The following is a 19,017-nucleotide window of genomic DNA, read 5'->3' as shown; positions in this document are numbered from 1 at the left end:
ATTTGTTACTGATGGTGATAAGCACAGATAGCCTACATTTATTTTGCAGATTCAAGCAGAATTTGGAGGGCCATGGGAAAAAAAAAAATGTTCTAAATTGGACATGTTTGAGAAATACTGAGTCACAAGTTTCAAGCTGCACAAGGTCACTTTTGCAGTTTCTTTTTTCAAAGCAAACCCTAGATTTTATTATATAAAACCAGTGTTGGCAGCACTCAGAACATGCAGTCTTTTTTAGCAAAGCCCTTTGCAGCATGACTGTGGTTTCAGTCTTGGAGAAGCCTGCAGATGCTACTGCTTCTACTTTAAGAAGAGAATTAGCTTTATATTGCAAAATATTTAATAATTTTCAGTTCAAATGAAATGAAACAACAAAATAGTTATACAATTTTACTAGTTTATATTTCAATTCATAAAGTATACACACTGCAACTATGCTACCACAATGTCCACGCATCTAATATTGATGGAGTTACAGTAATTTTTTTTTTTTTGGTATTAAACAATAGAGATAATGTATGCAGTTAAGGAAAAAAGCTTGGACATAGCATGTTCTATCCTGTAGTTACAGAGTACATTAGCTAGCATTAGTACAGTAAACAAGAAAAAGTTAGAAATACAAAATAAACCAAATATCTTTATATACAAACCAGTGCCTCATATTGTTACCAGCTTATACTCACACTGCACACAAAATTTATCCACTGATGCAATAGATACTTCAGCATAACACAAACCATTATAAATTAAAAAAATTACAAGGTGCAAAACTCCATTCTACAGCTTTCTGGTGAGAACTCAATACAATCCAAGGAATGAGAACTCCAAGCACGTTTAGCACCTACCAGTGCAACTGCATCGAGTGTGAAAAATGACCTACACCACCTCAGAACGCTACCAGGGAAGCGAGTTGGACAGCTAGAGATGCTCGCAGCTACACTCACGCTGTGATTTCTGCCTCATATATATCTCAGTTTATTGTTTCTTCGTCCCATTCATACCTATGTGCAAAACTAAAACCTGGGAGCTCTGTCGGAGCTCCGCAGAAGGCCTGCTACAGCCGGGTAAAAACAAACAAACACAAACAAAACAGAAACCTGACAAAACCCAGACAGACTCCACTGAATGTCAGACCATCCACATAATTCATTTATCAGCAGTCCTGGTGCTGGGATTTGAACGCTGTTGATATGTGGATCAAACAATATGACACAAGTGAAACGGAAATTTGCCCACAATTCCCATTATTCTTGTCTAGAACTTCGACAAGTCTCCCAGCCTCCGGTGGCGAATCGGTTTGGCAGCCCATGCCAAAAAAGCCCAGAATTGCATAGAATTGATTAGTAACAGAAAGAAATGCCAAACACAGAGAGATGGATGCTGCATCTACTAAAACAAAGTGGGGTTGCTCGACAGGAATGCTGAAATCATCCCCATTCATAAAGCAAAACATGTCACCTCCTACTCTCCATTTCCTACCTCTGGGGACTGCTTTCTGGCACTGATGTAGTTCTTGATAAACTTGTATTTTTTGTTGCATTTTTCCTTTTTTTTTTTCTTTTTTTCTTTTTTACCTTTGTTAGTGACACTTTTCCTTTCAAATAAAATATTAAAAAAGGTTATAACTGTAAAAAAACCTATCATATGTAAACTTAACAATTAGGGTTTGGTAAGTTCTCGTACCTAGTCTGTGAAAAGCCTCCAGCCAGACGCAGAATGGAGTGTTTCTCGGAAGAGCTTCAATCTAGCTACATCACCTGTTAAATATCAGTAGTATGAACATCCCATGTCTAGCAATAAAACCTCTCTTGTGTTTCCATCCTCTTTATCACTGACCTATTGAAATCCTGACATGCTGTGTTTCTATTATATTTACATTCTGGTCCTCTCATGTCACAGAATTAAACATCTGGCCAAGGAAGGCAACAAAAGGTGTTGTGTTAAGAAGGTGTGTTTGACAGAACTGCTTTTCAACAAGTCTCTTTTCCTTGGACTCCAGTCACTGTTTTTATAGAGCTTATTGTTCTGTTGAACCACGTTTTCTTTGCAGCTTGTACTTCATTCAGGGCCAGACCCAAATGGTGCTCCAAATCCTGCAAACAGAAGAGTAATTTCCTTAATTTGTTACATATTCACAGCACAAGGTTATAGGAGTTAAAGCTAGAAGGCTCTAGAACATCTACAAACTCTTGGCTACTTCAGAAGTTAAACAAGTCTTACATAAATTAAAAGCAGCACAATAAGCTGACAAAGAGAAAAAAAAGCTTTGAAAAGCAAAACAAGACTTGTGTCATTGCCCTTAGTGAAACATTCCGCTTTCTTTAGTACATCCAAACTCTTTAATTGTCTTCCATCTGAGGAGGAGCTATTCCCACAGGAAGTGGACTTTCTACAAACTAATTTTTACCTTTCCGTGAACAAGCCGCACTGACACATCAGTTTTAGGCTAAAAGCACAATGTTGTCATATTTTACAGAAATACTTCAGGTACCTGGAGTGCCTTGCAATCATGTTTTAAGAAACATGTCTAACATTTGTCAATGTTACTTCTTCATTTAGCACTGATTGTGAGATAAAGACATGCATGATTCAGTACTCTGTCAGAGCTTGGGCTCCTTCCAAGCAGTTGCAGGAGATCAGGCAGCCAGCACTGCACTGCAGACAGGCAGATGTCTGGAAGCTGTAGTGGCTGCTAAATACAGTTCATGCAATTTCAATTATATCGTCTGCATACAGCGAGTTTCAGACGCAGTGTTTGGTTAAATAACCCGTGCAGGAAATAGCAGGTTATGGTTTCAACCAACAGGATCTGTTCCAATCCCTCTACAACTCACACACACATTTTTCTAGGAATGCAGACACGCTGTACAGACTACAAAACAAACTTCCAGAGCATTACCTGTATTTTACATTCCGCCTCCACAAGCTGCAGCTTGGTCTGGGCCAGCTCAAGCTCCATTTCCCTCAGCTGGTTCTTCAGTGTTTCCTTCTCCTCATCCGTGTCCTCGTCTGAACCATCCTTGGCAGTGCTGGCAACCTTCACACGGCCTTCCTTGTTGAAGAACTCGCGGCAGTGCTCGCAGTCATCCACCTTTTGCTGAAGTAAACACCTGGCTGTGAGCGACGTGCTGGGATGTGATCAAAGCCCGTTCCTGCCTCTGCTCTGGGAGAGCAACTCCACACCAGGGAACCACTAATGGCAACTTCTGGGGAGGCACAGCCAGGCAGGAGCTCCTGCCAGCCCCAGCCCCATGGCTTTGGAAACACTGCTGTGTTGTTTTGCTACAATAATGGGCTCTGTCCCTCCCACTGTTACTTTAAGGTAAAAGACAGTCAGAGGATCTCTTCCAGAAAAAAATTTTCACCCCTCAAAAAGAAAAAAAAAACAAACCCAAAAAAAAAAAAAAAAAAAAAAAAAACAAAAAAAAACCAAAACCAAAAAACCAAAAACAAACAACCCAGCATCAATATTACCATGTAACCACTATGGCAAGAGAGGACTCACCTCTTCTCCCAGATCTCCCCCTTATCATCTTCTCTTTCATCTATGGGGACTCTCAGCCACCATTTTAGTAATGAAATAAATTGTGTGTTTGCTGCTATGATTTTTCTAAGAGATTAAAACATTGTAGACTGTGGATCTATCTGGTCTCTTACCCGTATTTTCTCAATTTCAGCTTTATTTGCTGTTTGTTGCTTTTCCAGTCGCTCACTCAGCTGGGAACAAATCTGACAAGCAAAATTATGTTACCAGACCATTTATAAATGTAAATTCCCTCCCAAATGAATGCTAAAGCAAAAATAAATGCTGCTGCAATATTAACATGGATAGTCTAAGGACCCTTAGAAAGCTAGAAAAATTGGGATGCTGCATTAAGCTGTCTCACTGTACATTTTCCCATTCTCTACATATTCTTCCATTCCCACAGGAAAAGGTGCAGCTCCAACAGAAGTTATTAACAGTTTGGCCTTGCTAAAGGAGCCAGAAAAGGTTAGGAACAGCATGGTCCTTTTGTTGCCTTTGGGAGAAAAGAACAGGCAAGACAGAGTAGTAAAAACCCTAATTCATTCCCTGAGACCTGATATGGGCCTAACTAAAGAGACACATGAATTTGCTCCCTTGATACCTTCTGATCAGGAGCTTGAATGCCAAAGCAAAGCCTTGAAAGGAAAAAAGCATCTTTTTTTTTTTATTATTTCTGAGGTGCATTTGATTGACAAAGCAAAGATGAGAGAGAAGCTTTTTTTGGCATGAAGTGAACCTTTGATATCCAAGAGCCCATTTGAACAAGATTTGTCTGTAACTGAGGCTGTGGTGACTGCTGATCTACAAATCCCCACATCAGGGGCAAACAGGACTGACTGACCACTTCAGGATCTTGGCCAAAGAAAATGCAAAACCAGCCACAGGCTTGCCATTTAGAACAGCTAAACCATGTCCTCAAATGTATGGCACAGATGACATTGATTTCCAGAAATCTGAAATACCTGAAAGTCTTGTACTTTGACAGCAAACCACATCATCATGAAGTTGTACTTACCTGTTTGTAGTCACCAATAATAGAGCTGTTCTTTTTGATCTCTGACTCTGCTTTATCTAGCTCCCTACGACACATTTCCTTCAGCTGTAGGGGGGAAAAAAAAGAAAATAAAGGGTTTATATAGCTGTAGTCTGAAAAATACCCAGGTGGTATTTCTTCCTTCCCCTTAACCTCACTGCTCTGCTCTACCCAGGGACTCAGAGTCCAGCTCAGCCCCACACAGGCAGGGTTAAGCCAGGCTTTGGTGGCCATCACTGAAAGAACAGGGGGCTAGCCCAGGAAAGGAAGGATTCAAAAAGTGCTGACAGCTGAAGCCCTGCCTCTCTGTGCAGCATCTGGCACAGGCTGTGACACTGTGATTTCAAGTTAAAAATTCCCCACCCTATGAAGCACCTGGCAGGAAAATGCCAAATTCTGCTCTGCTGACGTCCTTTACACCACAGAAGAGGGACAAACATGACTTAGAACACTAAGCCCTTCCCACACTTGTCACTTGTTATTTTTATCATTTCTGTACTGTACAGAACAGCGAGAATGACAGAAATGCCCCAACCTGAGCAGATTCTTCCTCCAGGCGCCTCTTTTCTTCTTCTGCATCAATCAGCTTCTGTTTGGTCATTAGCAGCTCCTTATTGAGGGCATCTGCCTTCTCCTCTGCCTGGAACACAGAGTGGAGGCTGAGCAGAGGCTTCCCTGCTGTGCCTCCACCAGGACAGAGCCAAGAGTGCAGCCATTCCAGTCTTATTAAGGTTTGGTTCATTGCAATTAAAAACACTAAAACTTTACTCTGAAAATTATTTTTCTAAAACTTCCCATTTGCAACAGCAAGGCAGCAACACATCAAAATTAATGGCATGTACCACAGTACTCCAGCCCTCCAAAATGCCTCTTGAATTCAGTGATTCATTTTAGCAAAACTGGAGTAGGGATTGCTCCAAAGAAATCCAATACCACAAATAAGTTTCATTTTCTTGTCCAGTCTGGAAGTTGACCAATACATTCTGAAGACAACCAAAGCACAGAACAGCTCACAATGTGCAAAATCAATAAAAGACTATAACCAGCTCAGACCTAAGTTTAATTTGCAAACATTCAACCTTGCAATGAAAAGAGAATTAATGAAAAATGCCTCTAGAACATTTAAAAAGCCCCAGAACTCTATGAAACCTCCCACTGGAGGTAATACCATCCCAGAAAATACTGCATGAAAAAACTGAGCTACCAAAGCAACACAAGTCAGACCCCTCTCTCCTTCCTCCTTAAGAGAAAGAAATGTCCTTCCAGAAACCAACAACCCTTTTTTACTGCAGTTTTTAAAGTATGAAAATATATTGTTGAAAAATTTCAAGCTCTTTATAAACCACTAAAACTCTGCAAAGTTAAGACATCTTTTCCTGTCTCATACACACAACACAGCACTTCCCAATAGGTGTATGGATTCTACACAAAAATAGATCAATAACTCAACCGATATATAAATTCTTCAGAAAGTAGCTGTACCAATTCTTTTCAAAGGAAGAAAATCAAAAAGTGAATTTTAGTCCCTTAAAGTCCTGCTGATCTTTTAAAACAGATGGCAAAGGCAAAGAGAACATCTTTTCATTACAGATGGGGTTTAAGCTGTTTTAAAGTTAAAGACCACTGGGATGTAGGAGCCCAACAACAGTAGAAAAATGAAGCCTATTTTCTGGTCTAGTGAAAGGATATTAAGGAGATTCTTGTATTGCCAAATGCTTTGTTTTGATCTTTTGGGTTGCAGATTTCAGACATGCCATGCAGGTATCAGAAAAGGTCTGTTAAAAAATGTCCTTTGGTACTTTCCTTTCAGGACCTCAGGCTGGCAGAATGAAATTTATCACTTCAGGATCCAATTAGAAGAATTAATCATGTCCTGAAGTAGGATCAAACCTACCTATCTCCTCCCAGGGGATAACCCAAATGCTGCCAACATCATTTGCCATCTTTGAGTACAAGACTATTATATATCAAATTAAGCATATCAATTTTGCCTAATTTTATTCCTCTCCCAGCTCTGCATTTAAAAAAAAACAATGTAAAAATATAACCGTGTCTCATACAGGCTCAAGACACAAACAACAGTTAAAAACTGACAGAAAAAGCTTCTTCAGGACAATTTTTGCTGGAGTCCACCTCCTGAGTGCCACTACTGGGCTATCACCAGTGTGAAGCTTCTGGAAGCTTCATTAATGAAAGGAAAAAGCCCAGGTAAGAGGGAATGAACGTACCAATGTGTGGGGAAAACCTGCTTCTAGAACATTCTTCATTTTAACACCTAAGAACAGGAGTGTAATAAACCCAAAAGTCCTGAACCAAACCTCATTAAAGCAACATTCATCCAGCGGCATCAACATTTACTATGAATAGTTTTCCAACAGCAAGTTTCCAGGAGACCGTGGGAAACCTTAAATTGTCTGAGGCAGATCCAATGAAACGTCTGAAAGCCTGTCAGCTCCTGCACTGTGCAACTTTCAGAAGTCATTTTCCTTTGAGATTTCAGAAATGCACTTATCTTGGTACAGAACAAGAATGGCAAAACATGAGCACTTGAACTCTTCCCTCACCTCCCCAAACAGACAGACTAAATGTGGTGCAGCCTCTCCTGTGCTAGAAATGCCAGTACCTTTCTGTCTCTGCATGTCCTGGAAAAAAAGAAAAAGCATATCCTAATAAAATCTCCCCCAACTGAATATGTAAAGAAGGGAGTGGGACAGCAAGCTGAAAAAAACTGCTGTAACACAAAGCAAACCTGAATCTTCCTCCTGAGAGTTCTACTGATCTGGAAACAGCCCAGGATGAGGAGTTCACACAGGCAGATTCCAACAAGCCAAATGGAAACCACAACAACATTTTCAGAGTTGCCTGAGGTACCTGAGAACCTGATCCATGCAGAGCCAGACAAACTCAGACTTTCAAGTTTATCAGGTACTTTGCAAAGCCTGTCTGCTGTGAAATTGTATTCATAAAAATCCCAGGAAAACACAAGCTAGCATCCATGTTATGATTTCTGAGATGGTTCAAAGACTTGACACAGCTCCTGCTAGACTTCCTTAGAGAAAAGAAAGCAACTACTCAAGTACAGGCTCTCCTTTCCCTCCAGTCACTCTGAATGCTTTTCAGAGTAATGAGTATTTCAGCCAGCACTCCTGCTTCCCATGGACCTCAGTCACAGGCCTATGCATTGTCAGGGTGCAATAGGGATGTGCAGGAAGGAATCCTGTGTCACACACAAAAAGTATTCCACGTCTCTCCTCTCCAGTGAGGGAAGGAACAAGGAGTTAGCCCTTCTGCCCTGGACAGCCTGAGGACATGACTTACATTGTCCAGGTCCTTCCTCAGTGCAATCTTGCTGGTGACCAGCTCGTGGGCGAGGTCGTCGTTCTCCTGCTCCAGTCTCATGTTGGCCTCCTGCAGGCGCCGGTTCTCGCGCTGCGGGGACACCAAGGGGCTGTCAGGGAGAGTGTGACACACACAGCTCCCTGTGCCCACTCACAAATGCCCACCTCCAGTCTGCAGAGACAACTCTACCTGCAGGAAATTCCCTGGGACAAAACTACAGCCATAGTGTAAATGTAAAATAAATACAGGATTAGGCTTGAGGAGACACCAGGTACAAATAACTCTGCTCAGCCATTTCTTGTTGAGCTACAGAAATGTTTTTGAAGCCTGCAGTGGTAGGGGTATCATTGTGGTGTTGATACCTTGCCAGGAGTTTCCTACAAGTACTGCTTTTCTTGGTTCAAAATTGAATTACCATGCTAGGGACAGGTAAGAGAGGAGAATCCTGGAAAAAATATTCTATTTTCTCTCTCCTGTTACAACTCCCAGCACATAGATGGATACTGAAGAATGTTTACTTCTCTAATTAAAATACATTAATTTATTGTATCTATTTATCTATGTGTATTATTGTGGTATGTGTATGCATACATAACTTGACCTGTGTAATTTATCCCTGTATTACATTTATTTGATAAATAAACTATTTATAAAGTTATAAGCTTACTGCAGTATACATAATTGAAATTAAGAAGAGGAGTAAAAGGGGGAGTATACCCATGGAAGGCAGAGTTAGAATCAGTCAGGCATTTCCTTTCTGTTCATGGCTTGTGGTGCAATCAGCACGTTAAACAGGCTCTACTGAACCAGTTCTGTAAGCCCAAATAAAAATTCATACTCTTCCTTTTCTTGCACAGCTGGGCTCACAACAACCCCATCCTGATCAGCATTGCCAATAGAGAGACATTCCCTTCACGTTCATGGAGCTGATTCCCCTGTTGCATCCAAATTGGTCAGAAAACAAAACCAGCTCAAAAAAGAGCTCAGAAAACAAAACCAGCTCAAGTTAAACCAGACTGGAGAAGGTAAAGCATTACCTCAAATCTTTCTATAGGATCCTCCTGTTGAGCCTGCTGCTCTCTCATGGTATGATATTCCTTTTCATATTTCTTCAGCTTCTTCTGGCTAATCTAAATTAAAGCAGCCCATTAGTTCCTGCCCAGAACACTGATAAAAGAACACAACACACACAGGTTATGGAACAAGCTTCAGGCAACTCCTGCTCCTACAAAGCACAGCTCATGGCTTGCCCCAGCTCTGAGTGCCAAACCCTCAGGTGTGGTCAAAAACGGTTCCACTCAATAGAATGACAGCAGCCTCTTCCTGTGGAATGCAGGGAAAGTTTCAAAAGGCACCCAGAGCATCCTGGCCGAGCTCCCCCTGGGTGCTGCACAGCTCCCTGCTGCCCCACACGCTGCAGAGCTCCAGCCCAGCAGAACCCTGCGAGACGTGGTTCATTTTAGGACTGGCCTGGTGCTGAGCCTTCTTCAGCTGCTTTCTCAGCTGTAACATTTATCACACAGAAGCATTTGGTTTACTTTCCATGAGACTGTAAATGCTGAAAGGGCAAGTGCAGGCTCAGCTGACATTTCTGCCAGTGTCACTCAAGCCCAGCAGAACACAGCCCCGTGCCCGAGGTGTGTGGGCAAGCAGCAGCACCTCAGAGCAGCAGTGCTCTGCTCTGTCCCTGCTCTGACACACACAGCACCACAAAGCCACTCTCAGATTCCCCTTCTGTGACAAGGGACAGAAAGGTGATGCTGAATTCAGTATTTTGTGCCCGGAGTTCAAGTACTGCAGGGACAGGGAACACAAGGGAAGCTGTAACAGATCCTGACCAGCATTTTCCTGGTGTCACCTGTGCCAGAATGGTTTAGGAACACCACACCAAGATCACTGTGAGCATTTCACATGCAAGACATTATGCATCTAAATGAAATCTCTAGCATTCAAAGTTGCACTTAAACATTTATTTTTATCTCAGTAAACAAAATAAATTTAAAAGCTATAGCTAAGATTTCCTCTTTAAAAACCCTTTTCTGAGAAACATGTTGAATTTTACATGCATAAATGACAAGCAGAATGGAAAAAGTGTTTGGTTTCCCTGAAGTCTGCTTTTCTCACCTTCCTCGGAAGGAGCTGCAGAAAGCGGTGGCCAAGCTCCCTCTAGTGAGAGCTGACCAGAAACGCCTCTGCACTGGGGGAACATTTCTTCGGAGATGAACCATTACCTGGTCCAAGCACACCACAACTGCACGAGGTATTCCTGCACCCCAGACACCCACCTAGAGAATTAACCCTTCACTGACAATGCAGCCAGTAACCTGAGGAGATTATTTCACTGCTCTGCCCCTGCTCAAGCACTGCCCAAAGCTGGGGGTTTCACACCCCAAACCTCCCACAATGTAAAGTTAGGTCCTGACAAGTGAGGCATCCACCATGCCACAGGAAAGGAAGGCAGGCACACCACTACCACTATATTTTCATCTTCTACTTTTCAAGCGCATTGAGCCAGTTTTGCCTTTTTTAGGTGATCTTGAGCAGATTTGTCATTGTCATAAATTCTGGGCACGGGAGGCCTGGGGAACTCAGCAAGGATTCTGCATTTGCAGAAATGAACACTGATATCCCACCACATTTTTTCAGGAGGCAGCAGCAGCTGTGCTAACATCTGATGCCCAGAGAGGTGAACTCCCCATGCCTGGAAGAGCCCAAGGCCAGGCTGGATGTGGCCTGGAGCACCCTGGGATAGTGGAAGGTGTTCCTGCCTGTGGCAGGGGTGGAATGAGATGGGCTTTAAGGTCCCTTTCAACCCAAACCATTCTGGGATTCTGTGACTTGATGGCAACACTGAGGAGTGACTTTAAGAACCTGGTGCTGTCTCCAGCTGATGACTTCCTGACCTCCTTTCCAGCAGAATGCTGTTCTAATCACAATGCCTTAGCCAGGCTACTTCTCCCTTCCTATAAATTATTTATTTGATATCAGGCCCTTTTCTGCTCAAAGAAACACTTCCAAACACAGAGCTGGAGATTTCTACTGACAGCAAAGGATTTACATTTTAGGTCAAGGAAAGCAATTACGTGCAGCACGCCCATCAAGGAGGTGATGCAGAAGTGTTCTGTGCTGAGCCCAGCAGTGCTTCCCCCACAACCTCCCCTTTAATGCCCCCAAAGCACCCAGCACCCCAGGGCAGCCTTGTCCACTCAGAGCCTGCTTGTGCCACTCCACACAGCACTGGGAACACTGGGAATTTTGGCAGAGTGGGAAAAGGAACAAGTTGTTATTTGGAAACATAAAATGCAAATGCACTCATTAGGATGATGTGAACCAAATGCATGTGGAACATTTAATCTGTGGCTAATGCTAAATGATTAGAGAGATAAAATAGCTTTATTCTTGATTATTCTGTAATTTCTACATTAGTTTCACACAAGATATGCTAGGACTCCATGCAGAATACTGGTATCCACACTGCTACTACACCTGGATCACAACATGCCTGGAATGTTAACACACCAGGGAACTTGTGTACTTCCACACTGACACTACAAAGAATTCCTCCAGGGAATTTAAGGAAAAGGACACTTTGAACCATGTCAGTGTATTTGACTCAAAATTAATCTCCATGATCACAGCCAATTAACCTGCATTTGCCCTTGGGGCTGGAGGCAGGAGCTGCTGCCAGGCTGAGGCTGCAGTCCCCCCCAGCTCACCTTCATGTTGCAGGCCAGCTCCATCAGCTTCTTGGCGTTCTCCTCGGAGCGGTACCGCTTGGGCAGCTGCACTCGGAAGAACTTCAAAGCCCCCTCGAAGTCAGTCAGCAACAAATCATCCTTGGTAGTCTGGAGACAAGGGAAGAAACACCAGGAAAAGCCAATCTTTTGCAGTTATTGAATCCCAGAAACAATAAAGCCACGACAGCTTTGGAAAGCTGCTTCTTAACCTTCAGCAAAGAGTGTTTGTTTCTATTTCTGCAACCTTCTATTCCACCCTCCCAAAAAAGCACTGTGCTGCACAGGACATGCCAGATTACAGCACGTGTGCCACAGACAGTTGTTAGCTTCTCAAAAAAACAACATATTTTTGTAACAGGCATCTTAATCTTTATATGGTGCATGAAGATGCATAAACCACAGTGTAACACTGTATACTCACTTTTAACAATCCCAGTGCAACGTTGAAGATAACACTTATTCCCTGGAAAGAAAAAATAATGACAAAATAATTTAATTTCTCAGTATTTACAAGCTTGGATAGGAATTTATTTGGTGGGTTTTGTTGTTTGTCTAGTTTCTGTGAAATGGAGAAGCAGGCTACAAGTGTAACCAGGTGCTACATAAATCAAAGGCACAAAGAACAACTTTGCAAACCACTGGCAAAATGTCTTTACTGGAGAGTCATTATAGAGAGCAAAACAATCAACACTGGTTTTACTGCCTCCTTAGCAGTCTGAAACTCCAAAATTATGTTGTGCACTTTATTTCTTAATGAGTAGTTGGTCAGCTCAAGAAAATTTAACTTTCATACAGCAACTTCTAAAATCAGATTGAAATGCAGTAATGTATACACCAATATATTAAATTCTGGTCTTCACAAACTGGGATAACTCATGCAATGAAAAAGAAAGTGACTCACTTTAGGACAGAGTCCCACAGCATCTATTCTGCCTCTACTCCTCAGAAGAGTTCTATTCATACTGTCCAATTAAATTAAATACAAACAGTTCTGTACTCAGGAGTAGCTCACACCTTCTTCAGGGGTCCCACTCATAACCATGACACATTGCTCATCTTATTTCAAGATCCTGCCTTTCTTCTTCCCACCAAGTTATTCTTTCACCATTACTTTAAAATGATGAAAAAGCCCTTAAAACTTCTGTGTGAGCACATTTACTGTTTATGAAATGAAAACGTGTTTCTAAACAAACAGAATTGATTTTCTCCATACCATCTGCTGCTTTCTATTCCACTGGCACATGGACAAAGCAAGCAGCAGACACAGGGAAAGGGCAAAAACATTGACCAGGAGGTTTGTGAATGCTGAAAGCCTTCAGTAAAGGCAGGAAATCAGCCACTTCACAAGTGCAGATCCAAGAAGAATGGGTGCATAAAGTTACCCAGCAAATCATTAAATAACTCAAGGATGCTTCAGTACAAAATGGGATTTGTTCACTGATGGTAATAAGTGCTGATTGTAATTACACTGCTTACCCACACATCACTACATACACTGTTCTGCACATGATTACAGACAACGCCTCAATACAAAGAATTTTGCTCTCTAAATATAAGTTGTGAAATGTAGAGAGACTTCAAGTTCTCCAGGAGAAAGAGCTTCAAGTTTGTTAGATTACCAGCATGAGAGTTAGCTGGGCCATTTTCTACACAATGGCCTCCATGCAATAACATGATAGAGAAAAAAAAAAGTCATCGCTGTGTATAATGTGACTTCAGAAGAGAGGAGCCCACATATTTGGAAATCAGCTCTCATCAGGCTGTACAGTGCCATAGGGAATAGGAGATTATAACCTTTTACATAGCTATTGATTCTTAATTTGTGTCTTTAAAATGCTGAGAATCTTTATCATTGCAGAAATGTAACACTTCTACATAAAAATATCACACGCCTTGCTCTGAGAGAACAAATAGTAACAAGGACATGAACCAAGATAGTGACAAACTGTCAAAAGCTGGGAACTGTGCAAGTCTCCATTATAACACATACCTCACATAGGAGTAAGTCAATAATATGGAAGACCATGTAGAGAGGGAATTTTGCAGTGAACAGGGTCAGGAACCACTGGGAAGCATACATGTGTGCTTCAAGGCTGATGTCCAGAAAGTGGTTATACAGATCAGGAATGTATTCCTAAAAGTAAAACACACAGAAGCACTGAAGTTAATTTAGGCTATTTTGGAACAGTAGCTGAACCCCCAAGCTACAGAAGGAAGCTGGGTAGAGAGACCATCAGTGCAGGGTCCTGCATCCACCAGGTGTGACAGGACCAGGCCTGGGGGCCTGCTAAGGATGCCAAAGGCTTCTCCTGGGGTGGATGCCCAGCAGGAGCCTGGGATCTGCCTCAGCAGGGCCCAGCAGTGGCTGTGCTGACACCAGAGCCACTCCAGCAGGCAGGCACATCTGCCTTCAACCACACTGCTCCTGAGACCTCTGCTAGAACACCTGGGATGGTCCTCGCTCTCCACCCTTCCCCACAGGTTACAAACATCGTTAACTCTTCCTCACAGCTCACAAACACCATTCACCCTTCCCCACAGCTTACAAACTCTATTCACCCTTCCTCACAGCTTACAAACATCATTAACTCTTCCTCACAGCTCACAAACACCATTCACCTTCCTCACAGGTTACAAACACCATTCACCCTTCCCCACAGCTTACAAACACCATTCACCTTCCTCACAGCTCACAAACACCATTCACCTTCCTCACAGCTCACAAACACCACTCACCTTCCTCACAGGTTACAAACACCATTCACCCTTCCCCACAGCTTACAAACACCATTCACCTTCCTCACAGCTCACAAACACCATTCACCCTTCCCCACAGGTTACAAACACCATTCACCCTTCCCCACAGGTTACAAACACCATTCACCCTTCCCCACAGGTTACAAACACCATTCACCTTCCTCACAGCTCACAAACACCATTCACCCTTCCCCACAGCTCACAAACACCATTCCCTCCACGAGAAGCAGCCAGGGCTGAATTGCAGGCTCGGGTCTGTTCACCCCCCCTGTGAGCCCCACCTGCATGAGGCGCTCCAGCTGATAGAACTTGCAGTGCAAATCTTCAAAGTTCTGTTTGAAAAGTTCCCTGAGTCCATAATCAAACATGATTTTGACCAGAACACTGAAAGCTTGCTCCTCAGGCATCTGTGAGACAGGAAAGTGGATTTAGCAGCCAGCATTAAATCCTTTCACATCAGGTCCATGTGCCTGAACCTCCCTTCTCCCTCTGAGTGAAAGGCTGAATTGCCACAACTTTTTTATCCAGTTTAAAAGCAAACAAGAGTATTATCACACAAAATGAGGTTTACTGTTGCAAATGGCATTTTAGTGGAATAAACCACCTCAATTAAATCACTCAATTAAAAATACATCTTCCACACATGAAGAGCAGAGCAGTTTCCCTGTGTCTTTGCTCCAGAACTCATCAGAATCTGAATCCTACAGATTTTGACCAGCCTAAGCCTTTGGCACCCAAGTAAAATAAGGCAGAAGCAGTATTACTAAAGGATGTTAAACAGGACCCTTCCCTTATTCTTAACGATATATTTCTCTTTTTCAATGACATTATTACATTTGATGTTTATTTGTTAGATGACAGGAATAAGAGAGACCAGTAACTGCTAACAGAAGTTGCACACCTCACAACTCAGCACCAGTTTGGGAAGGTTCAATGTCCCTTTTCTGCCAAAAACTGAAGGAAAACTCAAAGCCCATCAGTGTTGTGACATTTTTCCCGGCCCTTAAAATTCAGTTTTAATATTTCTGTAGAAAAGTCTGACTTCAGGTCAATTGCTGGTTTCTATAAAGAACAGAACATCCATCTCAAGTATTCTATTATTAATCTGCAGATGGAGTTTATTAAAACAGAAAACTTTGCTGAAACATTCCAAACTGGTAGTGAAGGACTCGCAGAAACTTAATTTCCTTTTCTGCAACATTTGTTTTTATTATTTATTTTCCCTAGCAGCCACACTCCAAAGGCTGACTTCAAAGAGAATCAAATAAAAAGAAACTTATTTGAAATTTAGCTTTTCCTTACATGCATACATTAGTCCCAGAAGCCACAAGCACTGTTAAAGAGAGAACTCTGGAATAACACAGGGCTCAGTCATGAGAGTGAATGTCTCTAAGGCAAGGGACCCATGACAATGAAAATGTACAAGCAAGCACATCTGTGTCAGTGGAAGCGTTCAGTTCTCGTAGCAGGAAGTGTTGCCCTTCCCTATCTCATTCAGTGAAGAAATAAAGAATTAATTGCTCATCTAGGAAATATTTCAGATTACAGTTACAAAGAACTAAAAGGTTGTTATCATTAATCACTTGGCTTTTGTTTCACAAGAATGGAGTTTACAATCTCTTCTGTATCCTCCCCTGACTTTACAACAGTATGGAAAATCCTCCCCTGAAGGCCAGACTTCCTCTTCCACCAAAAACTGCAGAGAACTCTTCATGCTCAGCCCTCTATGGCAGCAACAGCTGGGGAAAACAAACCTCAAAGCACTGCTGGGCTCAGGAACTCTGCAGTTCCAACCATCCTTGCAACAGAAACACTGACAAAAAGCAGACGTTACTTTGAAACAGAACAGTCTATAAATATACAAATACAGATTTCTAATGCTCTTGTATTTCCCAAGCGTGAGTGAATCGAAAACTTTTGCTCCTGACAACCATAAATCTCTCTCTAGCTTCTGAACACACCAGCAATTAAAGGATATTACACTGATGAGATCACTTCTATCAACAGCAATTAAGTTTAAAAAAGCATAATACAGTTTCTTTTAAAAATATGAAGGTATTATTGTATCCTTCCCTAACCTCTCAAACCAAGAAGCACAAAGACCTACAGGACAGCAGCCCACAGGCAGCACAGCCTGCACTGAGACCTAATGAACTGACATCCCTTCAATGTCCTAAATCCTCCTCTGTGTACACAGGACATGGCAAACACCATCTGTATGTCTGACTGATTCCAATAGAAACATCTTATAAAAAGCTAAAATCTGACCTTGAAACCCTGTGACAGAAACATGCACAGTGTTGTCTTATACACAAATTCCATGCCTACTACTGCTCATGAGTGCAAGCCTGAATGGAAGAGGTCCTGGTACAGGAACACAAGGGCATGAACGCTGAGTCCTTACAAACACCACAGCAAGCTTTAATCCATGTACTCCTCCCTGTCTAAAATCACTTTATTACTGACCAACATATTAGTGGATGTGTGCCCTGCAACCCTATTAGCTCAGAAGTCTGTTCTAGACAAGTGGAGCAATGTTTATTCTTAGGTCTAAAAGAGCTGAGGGTAAAGGCACCACTTACATGTAACAGCAGCACAGCAGCAAGGAATGACTGGCCTTGGCAGTAGCCAATCTCTTCATCATACACAGAGTAGGCCTAAAAGAGGAATGAAGACTTTACTGGTACCTGTCTCAAGATAACAAACACAAATTAAACAGAACAATGCAGTGAACACAGCTCCACACAATTCCCATGGATGGAGTGCAGCAATGTTCCAGCAAAGGGAAAATCTGTATGACAACCCAACTGGGATACACAGAGGCAGTGGCTGGTTCCAGTGATGCAGCAACATTGCTGCAACCACTTATTTGAGTGCTTTTATCTCTAAACAGGTCCCACAGGGATGTTAGGAAGAGAGAGAAGCCCTAGGAATTCAAAAGAAACTGCTGGAAGCTTAAACCATTTCAGCTGAGATACCTGAATACACTGAGCTGTCCATTTTTCCTTATTTCCTCCTTTTAATAATCAGCTTCAGCGCATGCCTATGGCTTTATAACCTTTATGGAGGTACACAGCCATCTCCAGTTACATAATTTGTCCAGCTTGATCCAGGCTGACAGGTCAGGAATGATGTGAAGTCTTTGCACCAAACACTTCAGTGCAGAGAAATCTGGGAGGGCTTTAGGTCTCCTGTGTGAATAACCAGACACAGCCCAACAGCAACCACGGAGAAGAGCCTGAGCCTGGTGCCAGAGGCTGGCTGCATGAAGACAATGCTAACACATCCCCCTTCTTCTCAGCCAACAGTCACAGTGCTGATGATGCTGAAAACAAGTTACCAAAAGCAGCTGAGAATTTAAAGAATACCTTGCATATTTTGTACAGGGAGTCCTGGCCATCTCCCCCAGTGTCTTTGAAATAATCATGAGCAGGGAACGTTCGGTTGATGTCTCGGGTGATGGCACTGTCTTGTGGAGACTCCTGTCAGAAAAAGAAAATAACATGCCAATTAAAGCACATCAAAAGAATATAAATTACAATATGCTAGGATTGGGAGATTAGCACTGCGTTCTGTGCACTGTTCTAAATGTAACAAGACCCAGTGTACCCCAGCAGAGCTGGCAGCTGCAGATCACAGTTGGGATAGATTTGGGTACCTCAGCACATCTGGGAGGTCAGAGAGTGGCAGAAGGAGCTCTCACACACACACACACACGCCCCATTTGTGCTCCAGGCCAGGGCAGTGCCGATGCAGCCATCCCTCAGAGATTCCTGATGCCAGCACTGCCCAGGCACACTGCTGCTATCCCACAACTGCAGGAGTCCCAGTCAGCTGTAAGCAGCAGCTGTCCAAAATGCTGTCCCTGAGGCTCAGCTTGAGGAACCACTCCTCATCCCCTCAGAACTCAATTAGAGAAAACAGCACGAGCCCTAGGGAGTGTCATAGAGGAAAACATGAGGGAATGCAGGGACAGGTCCTGCATGAGCTGGGATTTCAGCGTGAGGAAGATGAAACTTTGTTCTCTACATCACTCTGACACCATCAGCTGCAGATGCCTTGGACATTTAGAAAGCTGAACAGTTAAAAAAAAGGGGTTTAATCTATCCAAAACCCCATGTTTCTGCTAGGCAAATGGAAAAAGGTTAGAAGTAAAAGGTGGTAAAAAAGCACATGACATAATCAGTGGAAGGAACATTCAATACAGCTTGTAGTTCTTTTTCTTCACAAAATTATTTTTCAAACAACAACAACAACAAAATTACCACAGTGTGCTTCATTTTCAGTGTGTTTCATTTCTCTTCTGATTTTAATCCAAGGTTAATGCTCCTCTCTGGGGCTTAACACAGACATTTCATTAGGAAAGAAAGCATTATGCTGCTATTAGAATCAAGAGCAGATTGTTTTGGAAATTATATCAAAAGTACTGTTCAGCATTCCAATTTGATAATAATTAACTGGTAAAGAGGTCTATCTCATTATAAGGAAATTAGAAACAAACAAATCCAATGCTCAATAAATTTAATATAAATAAACACCTTTTAAGTCAAAGACAATTATGCTAATGGCTGGCTGTTTGCAAGCAGGGAAAGACAAAGCTCAGAAACCATTGTGCAAACTTTAAA

The 19,017-nt window shown here is 42.3% G+C and overlaps 1 protein-coding gene across 2 annotated transcripts in view; it reads right to left on the bottom strand.

Annotated features, from left to right (window-relative positions):
- Nucleotides 1–383: 383 nt before the first annotated feature.
- The window catches only part of RABGAP1 (RAB GTPase activating protein 1), a 62,251-nt gene continuing 43,617 nt past the window's right edge, over nucleotides 384–19,017 (bottom strand). For both annotated transcript variants that reach the window (XM_041483952.1, XM_041483953.1), the window contains exons 14-26: nucleotides 17,761–17,874; nucleotides 16,975–17,049; nucleotides 14,674–14,799; nucleotides 13,626–13,769; nucleotides 12,057–12,098; nucleotides 11,615–11,743; nucleotides 8,936–9,028; nucleotides 7,878–7,988; nucleotides 5,095–5,199; nucleotides 4,542–4,625; nucleotides 3,658–3,729; nucleotides 2,900–3,097; nucleotides 384–2,093 (exon numbers count right to left, since the gene is read on the bottom strand). In XM_041483952.1, coding sequence (XP_041339886.1) covers nucleotides 1,971–2,093; nucleotides 2,900–3,097; nucleotides 3,658–3,729; nucleotides 4,542–4,625; nucleotides 5,095–5,199; nucleotides 7,878–7,988; nucleotides 8,936–9,028; nucleotides 11,615–11,743; nucleotides 12,057–12,098; nucleotides 13,626–13,769; nucleotides 14,674–14,799; nucleotides 16,975–17,049; nucleotides 17,761–17,874 — 1,416 coding nt within the window. In that variant the 3' untranslated portion in view covers nucleotides 384–1,970. The remainder of the gene's footprint in view (nucleotides 2,094–2,899; nucleotides 3,098–3,657; nucleotides 3,730–4,541; nucleotides 4,626–5,094; nucleotides 5,200–7,877; nucleotides 7,989–8,935; nucleotides 9,029–11,614; nucleotides 11,744–12,056; nucleotides 12,099–13,625; nucleotides 13,770–14,673; nucleotides 14,800–16,974; nucleotides 17,050–17,760; nucleotides 17,875–19,017) is intronic.

The sequence above is a fragment of the Pyrgilauda ruficollis genome, unplaced genomic scaffold (assembly GCF_017590135.1).
Source record: "Pyrgilauda ruficollis isolate IOZ18807 unplaced genomic scaffold, ASM1759013v1 scaffold62, whole genome shotgun sequence".
In the NCBI taxonomy this organism is placed as follows: domain Eukaryota; kingdom Metazoa; phylum Chordata; class Aves; order Passeriformes; family Passeridae; genus Pyrgilauda; species Pyrgilauda ruficollis.
The sequence above is the reverse complement of the archived record's forward strand: the minus strand, read 5'-3'. Positions and strand labels throughout refer to the sequence as shown.